The sequence below is a fragment of the Hyla sarda genome, chromosome 13 (assembly GCF_029499605.1).
Source record: "Hyla sarda isolate aHylSar1 chromosome 13, aHylSar1.hap1, whole genome shotgun sequence".
In the NCBI taxonomy this organism is placed as follows: Eukaryota; Metazoa; Chordata; class Amphibia; order Anura; family Hylidae; genus Hyla; species Hyla sarda.
The window spans coordinates 8249750-8264024 of NC_079201.1; the positions used below are offsets into that span (position 1 = coordinate 8249750).

The 14275-nt window shown below is 43.0% G+C and overlaps 2 protein-coding genes across 19 annotated transcripts in view; one reads left to right on the forward strand and one right to left on the reverse strand.

The window, feature by feature from the left end:
• OGFOD3 (2-oxoglutarate and iron dependent oxygenase domain containing 3) overlaps positions 1-14275 on the forward strand; it is a 452864-nt gene that overhangs the window by 329496 nt on the left and 109093 nt on the right. The window contains exon 10 of one of the 9 annotated variants that reach the window (XR_008849656.1): positions 11517-11864. The exons of the other annotated variants lie outside the window; for them this stretch is intronic. The gene's annotated coding sequence lies outside the window, so the exon portion shown is untranslated. Of the gene's footprint in view, positions 1-11516; positions 11865-14275 lie in introns of those variants that run through there. 9 annotated transcript variants of the gene reach the window in all.
• Positions 11994-14275, reverse strand: part of LOC130297721 (urotensin-2 receptor-like) — a 645128-nt gene continuing 642846 nt past the window's right edge. For all 10 annotated transcript variants that reach the window (XM_056550501.1, XM_056550499.1, XM_056550500.1 and 7 more), the window contains one exon: positions 11994-13920. In XM_056550501.1, coding sequence (XP_056406476.1) covers positions 12717-13832 — 1116 coding nt within the window. In that variant the 5' untranslated portion in view covers positions 13833-13920 and the 3' untranslated portion in view covers positions 11994-12716. The remainder of the gene's footprint in view (positions 13921-14275) is intronic.

Genomic DNA, 14275 nt, shown 5'->3' on the forward strand with positions numbered 1-14275 from the left:
GCGGCACCCCGTTTTTAATCAGTCCCCGGAGCGTGTTCGCTCCGGGACTGATTACGGGTCCATCAAGTTTTGTATTGAGTAAGAAAGTGATGTGCCATCTTATGACAGCTGTCACGTGTTTATACCTTTGCTAGACCTTCTGCATACTTTGCTGTTGTAATGTATTTGCAGTCTATAGCGTTGTAATTTTTACCTTCCAGTTCTTTCCTTGAACACTTCTCCCGTGTTCCCATCTCACCTTGTGAGTCATTCCTTCCTTTCTATTACTTACCTGAGAACTCAGAGAGTGATGAACAGCAGAATTCTCTTATGGTCTTTGCTAAAAATTTAATGTGGCCTTGACTATATGCAAATATCCAACATATCAGATCTATGGTCTGCTAGAACCGGATTTATAACAGATTGGGGAATTTTTAACCTCTAGATAGTCCCCTTTTAATGTTGGATATCTCAGAGTAGAGGCATGTGCTGAGAGGGCCAACAATCAACAGGACAACACAATTACATAATAGGACTGATACATATATGGGACAGTTATCAGGCACTCCAAATTGCCTTAGTGGCCCCGAATGGGGTAATTAAAGGGGGTTTCCTGATAGCATAATATCCAGGGCCAGTGTACTGATGAGAGGCTGTATCTATGCCTGTCATGTTCTAAAAAAAATTTGTAGCTCAGCTGTCTTCAGTATATTTTTGGGGGACTGGGTGGCAAAACATATGACTCGTACCCCATATATTTTTATGTACTAACAACAACACCCCATGTCTACTTAGAAGCAATAGAGTATCTAACCTGATAAACCCCCTTACCACTCCTTGTCATAACCATATCACAAAGGCCTTAAACTTTTTATGTTATGGTGATTACATGGTCCATGCCACTATGCCCATTCCATCAACAACTGTAAGAGCATGCATGTATGTGCATAAAAGATATGTACATAACTGTGATATGGGCCTCCGGAATCCATTTTACTGGAAAACCTCGGCACCCCAGTCCAAAACTGCCAACCATTTTATCTTATGGCCTTCAAGTTGATACCCAAAGGGGTATTCCCTCAACATGAGCAAGGTCCTCCTGCTACATCTGTGGCCATGAAAATGCCAGCTGATTTTGCACATTCTTTCACACAGACCAGAGGGTAATAGATGCTCTAATATGTGGATGCCCATAGTATTTGTCCCTATTGGCAACCTCTATGTAGCCATTATTAAGGAGATTGAACTCTCCTAAAACACGTTGGCTCTACCAGTGATGAGTTTTTACAAGATGTTCAATAAAGTTTGAGAATTTTATGAACTTGGAAGTCATTCTATACTCGTGTTCTGCATGCCCTTGGATGCAGGGGCATCTTCGCATCTTCTAGAGGAAGCAACAGCGGTTTTGAAGGCAGTGCTGGACTGTTCCCGATCCCCATGTTCCTTTGTTTTTTCTTCCATATTTTCTTCACCATTCTATCAATCGTCATTCTACGATCCTTTTTCTTCTTTCCCTCCCGGCAGCTATTTACCCTATACCAGCCGCCTTCTCCCCCGAAGCCAATGCCGGTCACTGTATCTACTCAGTTATTAAATTATATATTCCAGAAACATATCTCGAGGTAGCAGCTCCATAACAATAAAGCAGAAGTGATGGTCGGCGGTGTTAATCAGTCCTATTAAGAGCGGAGGGATCCTCTAGGAAACAATCCTATTTTCATTACAGAATGGGGATTAGGACGGATATCATTCTAAGCCCATAAAGAAGCTCCGAGAGAAACTGATGAAATTAGAATCTTGTTAAACTGAAAAACCCAAACAGAACATAGGGGAAAGCGTTCCATTGGAGCCGAGCTTCTGCTGCGAACAAGTAAAGCTTTCTCCCCATCATCCTAATGAGGCTGCAGACTGTTCTCCACAGACCAAACACTGCGCAAAGTACAGAACACATAGGAGCAGCATGGCGAGCTTAACCCCTCACTGTACCTTCTACCGGCAATAAAATTTGCACCATCTTTATTAGGTGCTTAGAAATCCAGACTGACTGGCACTAGATTAATGACTATGACTCCCTTTGGTGTTGTACATCAGTCCTTACTGTGGTATACATTTAAGTGACCGGTAAATCACTCCGGATCTGGCCTAATAAGTTATATTGTGTCTCAGCTCTGGCACCGGATATAAATGTATACATTAGTCTTAGCGCCAGGTATAATTGTATATATAGTCTGTGGTCCCCAACCCAGTCCTCAGGGCCCACCAAAATTTAATTATTTTTTTTCCCAGTTAATTCATAGGAATATAATAGGTTGGGAATCTCTCTTGTCTATAGCACCCGATATATAGGGGTACTTTACATAAAGTTGGGCATACATCTTCAATAGCTGTCGGCCTAATGTTCATTTTGTTGACAGTAATCTCTCCTATTCTCCCCTTACACATGAATATTTAGCACTTTCCCCGTGTAGCCATTAATATTGCCCCAGTAGCCAATAATAATTCCTCCTGTGGACAATAATAATGTTCCATGTAGCCAATAGTAATGTCCCCAGTGACCAATAATAATTCCCTGGGTAGTCAGTAATAATGAACCCAGTATTCGATAATAATGCCTCCAGTAGCCAGTAATATGCCCCCCATTGAACAATAGTAATGCCCCCAGTAGAATACAGTGACACTGTATCCCCTGCCGACAGGCTAAAGACCACTTTGGCTGTCAGGTTCCCTACAAAAGTGACAGTACAGATTCAGTTGAAAGCAGTAGTGTCCATCCGGTGCACCCCCTCAGCCGGTCCTGCTATAGTCAAGGTATAAATGTGCACATTAGTCTGGTCTTTAGATGAAGCTCCGTATACTATATTTGATACTATAAAAATGGGCCCATAAGTACCAGGTATAGTATAGAGCATTTTACCTAACACCAGGCATGTGAATTAGTTTTGCTACAAGATCTAGATATATATATATATATATATATATAGTGCTATATATAACCTTGTACATTAGTCCAACCACCAGGTGTTCTATATATTACATTTTCACCGAATATTAAAGGGGTATTCCAGGAAAATAAAAATTTTCTTTATATCAACTGGCTCCAGAAAGTTAAACAGATTTTTAAATTACTTCTATTAAAAAATCTTAATCCTTCCAATAATTATCAACTGCTGAAGTTGAGTTGTTTCTGTCTGGCAACAGTGCTCTCTGCTGACATCTCTGCTTGTCTCGGGAACTGCACAGTGTAGAAGAGGTTTGCTATGGGGATTTGCTTCTACTCTGGACAGTTCCTGAGACAGGTGTCATCAGAGAGCACTTATACAGAAAAGAAAAACTCAACTTTAGCAGCTCATAAGTACTGAAAGGATTCAGATTTTTTAATAGAAGTAATTTACAAAAAACTTTCTGGAGCCAGTTGATGTATAAAAAAAAAATAAGAATAATTTTTCCCGAATAACCCCTTTAACAATTTGAAGAGGTAAGATGCTACATTTTTCAGGTATGGATTTGTATTAAAGTAAAAAATATTTCCAAATGTGTATTATTTGTGAGTGGGAATATACAGAATAAACATCAAGATATCAGCTCATTCCTTACATAATATCCTATATAAGATTCCTGAGGAAGCCAATACAATAGGTCTAGCTTTCCTTTACTTGTTGGAGGCACCTGGGCGAAACCTACAGCTAGGCAAGGTCTTGCACAGGGTAGGCAGAAGCCAAAAACAGTATGCTGGAAATAAATGTAGTCTTATCTTGGCAACCATGAAGACCTCCTTATGTCCAGACACTGTTTGAACCAACAGTTGTGGTTCAAACTTGACCAACCAGATGTGTAGCTTGAAACTCTTAGGTCCTGATGCAAAATTTTTGATAGTACCCCCTAACTGTCTCTGCAGGCAACAGGCCCTAAATATGGTGTGTAGATACTACATAAGGAGGGGAACCTGAAAAAGACTCACTTTATCTAAGAGTACTGCCAGCCTCCTTATCATGAGATCACCAACCACAACCAGACATGTTGATGCACTATTGAAATATGTTGGAAAATAATTGACTCAGGCACAAGACCAAATATCATAAGAAGTAAGAATGTATCTGGGAGGAGTTGCGGAACACTTATATGATGTCTGATGATGATCCTTGTAGCTGTCTTGGTATAGACATCTACATTGATCAGCGTTGATTGGTCTTCAAGGCTCGTTGAATTTTAGACCTACTACTTTGTCACGTATGTGAAAATTGACAAGACTAAGACAGCTCTGGAAAGGTCAAGTATTCATACAACATTCCTTAACCTACAGTATGTTCTTGAGCTTTTCTTCCTTGGTGTTTTTTTAAAGGAGGACCTTCTGACGTGTGTCATGGAGTGCTTTGAAGATTGAACAGACTCATGCATGAATGGAAAGTGTTGGTTGTAGATAATCCTGTTTTGAAGAAGTCTTAACTTTATTGGTTGAAAGTCAGCGTAAAAAGAATTTGGAAATTCTTCAGACTCTTTCATTTTTTTTTACATTTTGATATGTTATGTGTTGTTTAGACATTTCCCTCACCATTCTGCACTTAATACCACATAACAACTCACTCAATACCTAAAAATACCCGATAATGACATAGTAATAACTTAAGGTTAGAAATCTTTGCCTTTTTATTGAAAAGAAAAAAAAAGATACTGCATTAACATAAGTATTCAGACTCTTTACTCAGTATGTAGATGAAGCCCCTTTGGCAGCGATTACAGCCTCTAGTCTTCCTGGGGAAGAGGCCACAAAGTTTGTTCACTTAGATTTGGTCATTTTCTGCCATTATTCAATGCAGATCCTCTCAAGCTCTGTGAGGTTGGATGGGGACCAATGGTGGAAGCCACTACAGGTCTCTACAGAGATGTTCAACTGGGTTTGGGGTATGTCTGGGCCACTCAAGAACATGCACCTCTCAATGGGGCTTAAAATCATGTTTGGACAGGAAGACCCTTATGATAACCCCTTATGGCTGACGGCAAAGAGGATTGACAGAATTACCAAATTCCCTATTGTTTGAGGCTTCAGGGCTAACCCCAGTCATAGTCACAATACAGCAGTAACAAGACAACCTCTCCCACTGAGAAACCAAAGGTGTTATGTCCTTGTTTTGAGGTTGTATTGATAATATAGCAGTATTTTTGTAATTTGAAGGAGTAACATTTCAGCACATTTTTTATAAAAGCCTAAAGGAATACAGTCAACCTCATTATAAGGCTAAGTCTTTATTACTATTACCCTTATTTGTCCTTCTTAAGACTTATAGCAGAGCTGTCTTGGTTGGCTTCTTTAGTCTTTTCTACAGCTTTAGAAAGGAATAGACAAGAAGTCATTATCGTTTGTTTACATGGCATCGAGCTATGAAATGTCCGCATCTTATTTATTGCTGAAAAGCCAGGCTGATTTAGGTGTAAATGCTTAATCTTCATTCACATCTGGCTTTTCACCTCTTTGCAAATGGATTTCTGAGCACCTCACATGGTAGCGAGGAATGTAACGTAGGGCTGCTCTCATTTACACATTTAGCTGGCGGTTTTACAGCTCAGTCTGGGATTACGTCTCACTTGCAAATTACGGGTTTATCTTGTAGCATGGGCTTGGTTTTACATTCGTAAGGGCGGCTTACTGGGTATCCTTTCAGGAACGATCACAGAGAATAGTGAAAAACAGTAGTCTTTGTTTCTACACAAGCAGGACCGCAAAACTTGACAGTTGCAGAACGGGGTCTTCGAGGCAGAATAGTTGAACCTTGCCAAACATACAGTTTTCAAGCAGTTCTTCCTTTGTGCTGGTACCCATGTGATACTCCTTGGATCCACCATGAGGCAGGTTGCTTTACGAGCGGCTGTTGGCTTTAACCTTTCTTTCAGTGCTGCTCCCTAGTTCTCAACATGCTGGTGGCTTCAAAGATCCTTAGGACCGCAAAGTCACTACCTGCCAAGGAATTAGTCCCAACTACCATTGACAGTGGCCATTCAAATGTTCATGAATCCAAATCCTGCAAAACTATGAATTTACCCTAAGGAACCATTTGGCCCCTATAGTTACCCAACCTTTTCCAAAGACATATACTGTATATACTCGAGTATAAGCAGAGTTTTTCAGCATGATTTTTCGTGCTGAAAAAAATGCCCCCCTCGGCTTATACTCGAGTAAACAAACAAAGAATATCACTTTAGGCATACCGGTGGGTGGGGTCTGAGCCGTCACTCTTCGCTCCAGGAACTGTCCACATTCCGTTTGGGAGGTTGTGATGGTCCAAGCCATCCATCTTCACCCGAAGGCCCTCTTCTCCGCTCCAGGCCATCCCCGGACTAGTGAGACTGCTGCGCACAGACATCCCTGCGCATCGTCGGCAATGCAGCGTCACTTATTCGGGGATGGCCTGGAACAGAGAAGAGGGCCTCATGGTGAAGATGGATGGCCCAGACCGGCTCACCCTCCCCACCAGAATGCGAACGGTCCCTGTAGTGAAGATGGACAGCCCGGCTCAAAACTAGGGACATGAGAAGACAACGAAAGGGGGGGGGGGTGTCTGGATGATGACAGAGTAGGGGGATGATGTATTTCCCACCCTAGGCTTATACTCAAGTCAATAAGTTTTCCTAGGTTTTTAGGCTGATATTCGGTCGGCTTATACTCGAGTATATACGATTATTGATTACTATTGAAAAAGATATACAACTGTGGATCACTCAACAAAAGTGAATTAAAAAGAAATGGCTGAATTGCAGTTGTTCACATATTGCCTTATATTGGAAGGATTGGGTCATGAAAGGGTGTAAATGGCCCCTTTGGTTAGTAAGTAGCTCTATGCAACCCCCCCCCCCCCCTCCAAGTGGTTTTTAGTAGGGATCGACCGATATCGTTTTTTTAGGGCCGATACCGATAATCGGTGCAGTTTAGGGCCGATAGCCGATAACTTATACCGATATTCCGGTATAAATTATCGGCTATTTAACCCCCTGCGACACCGCTGCAGATCATTGATTTAATGCGGGCGCTTTAAATCAATGATCTGCAGTGGCTTTTGCGGGGCCATAGGCCACCGCCGCCGCCACCCGCTTCTCTCCCCCTACCTGTCAGGGTGGTCCGGGTCATCCATCCATCGTTCCTGTAGTGTCCGGGGGCGTTCCGGGGGGAGGGGGAACCGGTCCGGGCTGTCCTTCTCTGGGGGTCCTCTTCTCCACTCCGGGCAGGCTCCGGCCTAGTACGCTGCATAGACGCCGCTGCGCAGTGACGCCCGTGCGCAGCGACGCACCTGACGTCATGGCGTGGCGACGTCTATGCAGTGTACTAGGCCGGAGTGGAGAAGAGGACCCCCGGAGAAGGAGGACAGCCCGGACACTACAGGAACAATGGATGGATGGCCTGGACCACCCCCATTACGGGTAAGTTAAATTATTTATTGACTCGGAGGGTGGGGGAGGGGCCCGACCGGTATAGCGGTATGGGCAAAAATCCATACCGGTATACCGCCCAGCATCACGGTGGGGGGTGCGACGCGGTGCGGTGGGTCGGGGGTGCGGTGCAACTTAGTGCAGCAACTTAGTAGTATCTGTGCAGCAACTTCGGGGGTCGGGGGTGCGGTGCAGCAACTTAGTAGTATCTGTATCTAGAACAAGATCCCCCCCCCCCTTCCATTGACAAAAGTGTTGCAGACCACTCTGCTACAGGTGACACTGCAAGCTTTTGCACTCGAAGGACTGCTACCCCAACTAGTCTTAACTACCATTATCATTCTTCTTGTGAGCACTATACAAAGGCTTCCCACCTAAAGCATCTTCTAAAATAGCATATCCATGCCTCAAATCTTACTTTTTAAGTATAAAAAGACAAATCCTATCTTATGCTTTTAAGCCTTGCCAGATGCAGCCCCAAGTTACCCACCTGTCAAAACCAAGTAATTCATCCCCTGCTATCTGAGGACTCTAGTCTGTCTTGCAGCATGTAATGAAAAGCTCAGTGCTACACAATGCATTGTCCTACACTATTGCTTTATGGGATGGAAGGAGTATGCAAATGAAACATCTGTGGAAATGAAAGCACTCATCATGAAGATGCCGATGACTACAGCCCACTATAGTGGTCTTCAAAGATAAGTGTTTCCATTAGTATGTACTAGATTGCTGCTCTGCAGTATTGTAGTTTATTCTTTGTAAAAATCATACAATATCCCCTCAACCCTGACCAGTCTCCCTGTGCCCATAGATGATGCTGCCCACACCATGATCACTGTAGGGATGGTATTGGGCAGGTGATGGGCAGTGCCTGGTTTCCTCCAGACATAATGCTGCCCCACCATGATCACTGTAGGGATGGTATTGGGCAGGTTATGGGCAGTGCCTGGTTTCCCCCCAGACATGATGCTGCCCCCACCATGGTTCACTGTAGGGATGGTATTGGGCAAGTGATGGGCAGTGCCTGGTTTCCCCCCAGACATGATGCTGCCCCCACCATGCTTCACTGTAGGGATGGTATTGGGCAGGTGATGGGCAGTGCCTAGTTTCCCCCAGACATGATGCTGCCCCCACCATGATCACTGTAGGGATGGTATTGGGAAGGTGATGGGCAGTACCTGGTTTCCTCCAGACATGATGCTGCCCCCACCATGATCACTGTAGGGATGGTATTGGGCTGGTACTGGGCAGTGCCTGGTTTCCCCCCAGACATGATGCTGCCCCCACAATGGTTCACTGTAGGGATGGTATTGGGCAAGTGATGGGCAGTGCCTGGTTTCCCCCAGACATGATGCTGCCCCCACCATGATCACTGTAGGGATGGTATTGAGCAGGTGATGGGCAGTGCCTTGTTCCCTCCAGACATGATGCTGCCCCCACCATGATCACTGTAGGGATGGTATTGGGCAGGTGATGGGCAGTGCCTGGTTTCCTCCAGACATGATGCTGCCCCCACCATGATCACTGTAGGGATGGTTTTGGGCAGGTGGCCTGGTTTTCCCCAGACATGATGCTGAGTGAAGGCTTAGACAACATTTTGATCACTTTCTAACTTTCTTTTTTGGATTTTAAAGGGTTATTATGCTCTTTGAGTTCCGAACGCTGTGTTGACTTCCGTGTTCACGCCCGCCCCCTCAATCAAAGTCTATGGGAAGGGGGTGCGACGGCTGTCATGCCCCCTCCATAGACTTTCATTGAGGGGCGGGACGTGATGTCACATCACGGGGCGTGATGTCACGAGGGGGCGTGAACATGGAAGCCAGCACACAGCGTTCGGACGCTGGGTAACAGAGTGACCCTTTAAGTTCGGTGACCAAAAAAGCAAAAAGAGAACTTTTCTGGCATTGGGCATTTTCACCACCTGGAATACATTTTTAATATTTCCACACGCCATGATACCCACAATGTTTTTTTATATCCACAATACCCACAATGTTAGATTTTATGGAAAAGGAAAAAGGGTATGTTTTTAATTTGTATTATTTACTTTTTTAATCTTTATTTACTTTTTTATTTGCACTTTATTTCCCCTAGGGTACTCAAATGTTCAGTTGCTCAATCAGTTTTACAGTACACTGCTATACTAATGTCTGTACAGTATACTTATAGTAATGTATTGCAATGTACTGTAATTTGCATTAATTTGCCTTACATGTGTAGGGAGTGCCACTAAGGGGTTAAAGCTTAAGCTTACTGATAGACCTCCCGACACCGTAGTCTGTCAAATTGGTTGATTCATCTTCATTAGCTCCTGATTCCTCCACAGTTGAATGTTCGGCTTGGCCAAATGTTCATGTTCATGATCTTGATGGAGGAAGAGGTAAGCCTATGCTTGACTAATTTGGCGTCTGTTGATCTCTGAACAATAGAGTTGGGCAGTCAACTTTCCTTATCCCTCTCTACCCCAAAATCATCTGTGTGGGTAGAGTCGGGAGGCCTCCATACACATTTGTCAGTCATCAGGTCCTGCCAAAGTTATCAAGTTTGGCCGACTTTTCACTAATGTGTATGGGCACCTTTAGGGTCAGATCTATTGAGGCTAAAGTGCCCAGGGGTGCATTTCCCATGGCAAGGGTCCAATGATAGCCAGCCCCTCCCTTTTTATTTACTAAGCACAGTAGGCATAACTCTGGGCTCTCAACATTCTGGGGAATGCCCCCTTTGGCACTTGCTCCTCATTTACATATTAAGACTTCTCTACGAAGGAGGACCAAGAAAACACCAAGCCATTTCCACGGATGATGCTTACATCAGTAACATTTTATTTGTTCCAAAAAGACAATTCTTATAATGACTCTGAACTTTCATAATTATTATATTATAAAGTGCTGTTTTGTTCCACATATTGACTTTTTAGAGACCTTTTATCCATATTTTATTTCCTACCAAGAAAGCCAAGGAGGATCTGGGCTAGTTGAAAGAGGCCTCATGGCCATTGAGATAATTTGGATCAAATAACAATGTCAAGCCCATAAAAGCCACCATGCTTGGCTTAGCTGAACCCACAAAAAGTGCTGAGATTTTTGGGATGCCCCACCCTCCCCTAAGTAAAGCATGCTACACCATAACATTACCAAGCAATACCATCTTTTAGACATCATATATTTTACCTGATCAGGAATTTCGGTTCTATAAAAATACTGTTTGAGGCAAATTCTCAAAGGTTGGAATGCTTTCTAGATGGCATGCCCATTGCAGAGTGCCCCTCCAGCACTGTCGCTGAATTATGCTGTGATCTTCTCACATCTCTACAATGCATTTGACTTTACTTCACGTACCATAAATCTATTAAATCCTGAAGATCCATTGCACATTAGACTTCTGTTGAAGGATCCCATATAAATAGTTTAAAGGTGACAACAAACCTTCTCAAGAGCACTAGCTCTAAGAAGGCAAAAAAAAAATATTTGGAAAAAAATGGTACCACATGTGCTACCCTCCTATATACAAAGGGATTTAAGTTGTTCATCCAAATGCTTATTTGCCTGATGGTCATCTCACTCAACCTGGTCTATCTCCCTTGGGAGCAAAAGGATCGTCCATATTGGAATCCAACTGTCCAATGCCTCTGTAATCTGTAACCTGCTGATACACATTTGATATCAGCAGGTCCAACCTTATTAGGCAGGTTTGTTGACAATATTTTAATGTGTATGGCTAGAGATGAACACATCCATCAGAATACCTAATTTCGATGTTTGACCAGTTTTGTAAACATGTTTATGAACTTTTTCGGTTTCATGTCAAATGACTAGCATTGCTTGAAAAAGGCATTATTGCCGAAACTCTTCTTGGAAAGCAGCAGATTCAAGCACAGCATGTTGGAGGGACACATAGCTACGCTGCTTAATAGGCCATGCCATGACCAGATGATATATTTATTTCCAGCCATGAGGTCATAAAATATATGTGCATACCACACAGATATATAACAAATATGGTGAAAATCTGTAACACACCGGCCAAATAGGCAATGTGCAACATCGCTAAAGGGTTTGTGGAAGGAATGTGCCCTGCAATAAATCACCTTCCTCTGTCTAAAGTGGCCTTCTCGTTGATAGACTCGTCTACAGACATGGTGACCAGAGACAAAATGCTCTCTCTCCACCAGTGGCTCTAAAAGAAGAGTGGACACTGAAGAGAAAGGCCACTACACCGTGGAAGACTGAAGTGACTTTTCCTGGCTGCTGTTTTTGCAAGGTCTCACCCTCTCACATGAAAAGCAAAGGATACAGGTGGTGAACCCTAGAAATTTACTGTATGATATCTTAGGATACTGTCTGTCTTAAAATAAAAAGGAAACAATATAAGGGTAAACCAGATGGGCCATGTGGAATTTTTATGTGGATAATCTTCTATATTTCTATAATTCTCAAGTACAATGGTGCCCGCGTGACTGTTACATCTGCACCCCTAAAGCTACATCTATATGTATTACAACCAGTTGGTACAGCCAAAAATGAAAGAGTCCCATTGGGGCTCTTTAATTCCTTTCTGTACCAACTGGTTATAATACATATGGATGTAGCTGTAGGGTGCAGGTGTAACAGTCACACAGGCACCATTGTACTAAAGGGATCCAAGGGTCCCTCAACCATAGGCACCAGTATAATAAATGGCACATAGTACGTGGGGAGTCTGATATCGATTTTGCATTTCAGTTCAGGAGTTTCAATATATTCCTTTGTCACACAACATAGATACAGAATACCATAGATACAGACCTAAAGTTGGTGATGTATATTTACTATGACTAATACCATGAGCAACAGTCTTATGCCACCATGTTTAAGGCTGGTATATATTTCACCTGCAAGAGATCCTACCATCTTGATAGAATAAAGATGGTAGAAGACCATTAGACCTTGGAACCAATGACAATGTGTTTGGTTCCAGGTAAAAGGTTAGTAAACACTGAACAAGGTGTGGCGATAGATAAACACCACATTAGAAGGTGACATTTACTTTTAATGACTAAAGAAGAAGAACATGTGGAGGATAAAAGTCCTGAGATGAGAAGAGCCTTAAAACAGCACAATACATCAGGTCCAATACTGACTTCAGCAATGGTAAGTAGAGGACTCCAAAATCTATGACAAGTTGATGGTCAGAGGCAAGTTATATAGTACCTGTTTATCACAGTATTTTCGATCATTTACCCTACGATAGTACACTGAATGTCAAAGATGCAAGCATTAAGACCTATATGTGTTTGATAAATCCTGGATAATTTAGGTCTCAGAAGACACATTTTGATGCCTTCAGAAGCTGTTGTTGCCTCCAGGACATTGTGCCAAGACAAAAGTTTCGGTGCACTGTTGACTGCTGGTGGACATGGACCTTCCAGATATCCTTTGGAAACGGTTCCTGAAGTAGCCACTGTTGCTCCAGGACCTCTGCCGGTTCCTCAAGTACTCCTTGTAGTTTTTTGTCAGTAACGTGTAGAGGAAGGGGTTAATGCAACTGTTGCTATAGGTCAAGCAGGTAGTCAGATAGTTAATATTCCTATTGGCTTTAGGTGAAATTGGCAGGGATTCGCAATACTGGAGGAGGAGCTGCCAAATCCAGAAAGGCAAGAAGCAGGCCCAGAATACCAAGACAATGGTAAAAATCAGATATAGCACTTTCTGGTTGGGCAGCCTCTTAGTTTGCTTGAAGGAAGCTGTTTGAGATACCCAATAGGTCCTGGCAAGTCGTATATACAGATAGCCTATAATGAGACCTGGGCCAATGATACTTGTGCAAAATAGGACTGTGAGATAGATCTTGTAGGACATCCGACTCCACATGGGCAGACAGATGCTCTTGTTATCCTTGTGTACCAGCTTTATCATTATCAGCATGGGCAACGTTATAAGAAGCGACACCAGCCAGACAATGATGGCGATGCACTTTCTGTAGCTTTTAGACCTCTTGACTGTGTCTAAGGGTTTTAAAACAGCAAAGTAGCGTTCGGTGCTCATGATGGTGAGGGTGAAGATACTGGCATGCATGGTCAGGAAGTCAAGACTGAAAAGGATGCGGCAGCCTATGTCTCCAAAGTACCATTCCTGGATGAAGTAGGTGCCCACAATAAACGGGATGGTGAGAAGATAAAGAAGGTCTGCAAGAGCCAGGTTGATGATGTAGATATACATGGAAGCTGCAGTGCGCATAGACTGGCACATCACCACCAAGGTATAAACATTCCCAGCTACTCCAATCACACACATGAGGGATAAGATCACCCCTATGGTGAATGTAGCTATCATATCCTCCATGGTTCCTGAGGAAGGTGCGACATCCCATGTACTATTAATAGGGCTTGTGAAGTTGGTCTTTAAGGGCAGGTCTGTGGTCAGGGATAACCTCCCTAGAGTCTCTTCATGGAAAGACATATTGATGTCTCAAGGCAGCCGTCTGACTCTTCTGCACCTTGGCCAGAGACCTTTAAGGCATTTCAGATGATGCCCTTTCAGGAGTTTCCTATAGTAAATGATTAGAAGTGTTTGGTTAGTGCTAGTTCAACAACAGTAACAATATTGCTTGCAGGGTTCCTCCTTAAGCTCTCCTCTATCAAATGCACCAAAATTAATCTCTGTCTAATGAATGAGATGGCAAAATCTACTACTATGACAATTATAAACAAGACTATCTGCACTGTCATATTCGGTTACACAAAAATAACACTGCTTTACACTATGTCATATTGTTTAGTGTAAGGGCATCTTCTTGGCAATGTGTCACATGACTACATAACGTTCAGGAAGAACTGCAAAACATTACAGACAATGGACTGCTTTAACTATATAGTAGCTTTGAGAGTCATGCTACCTTCACC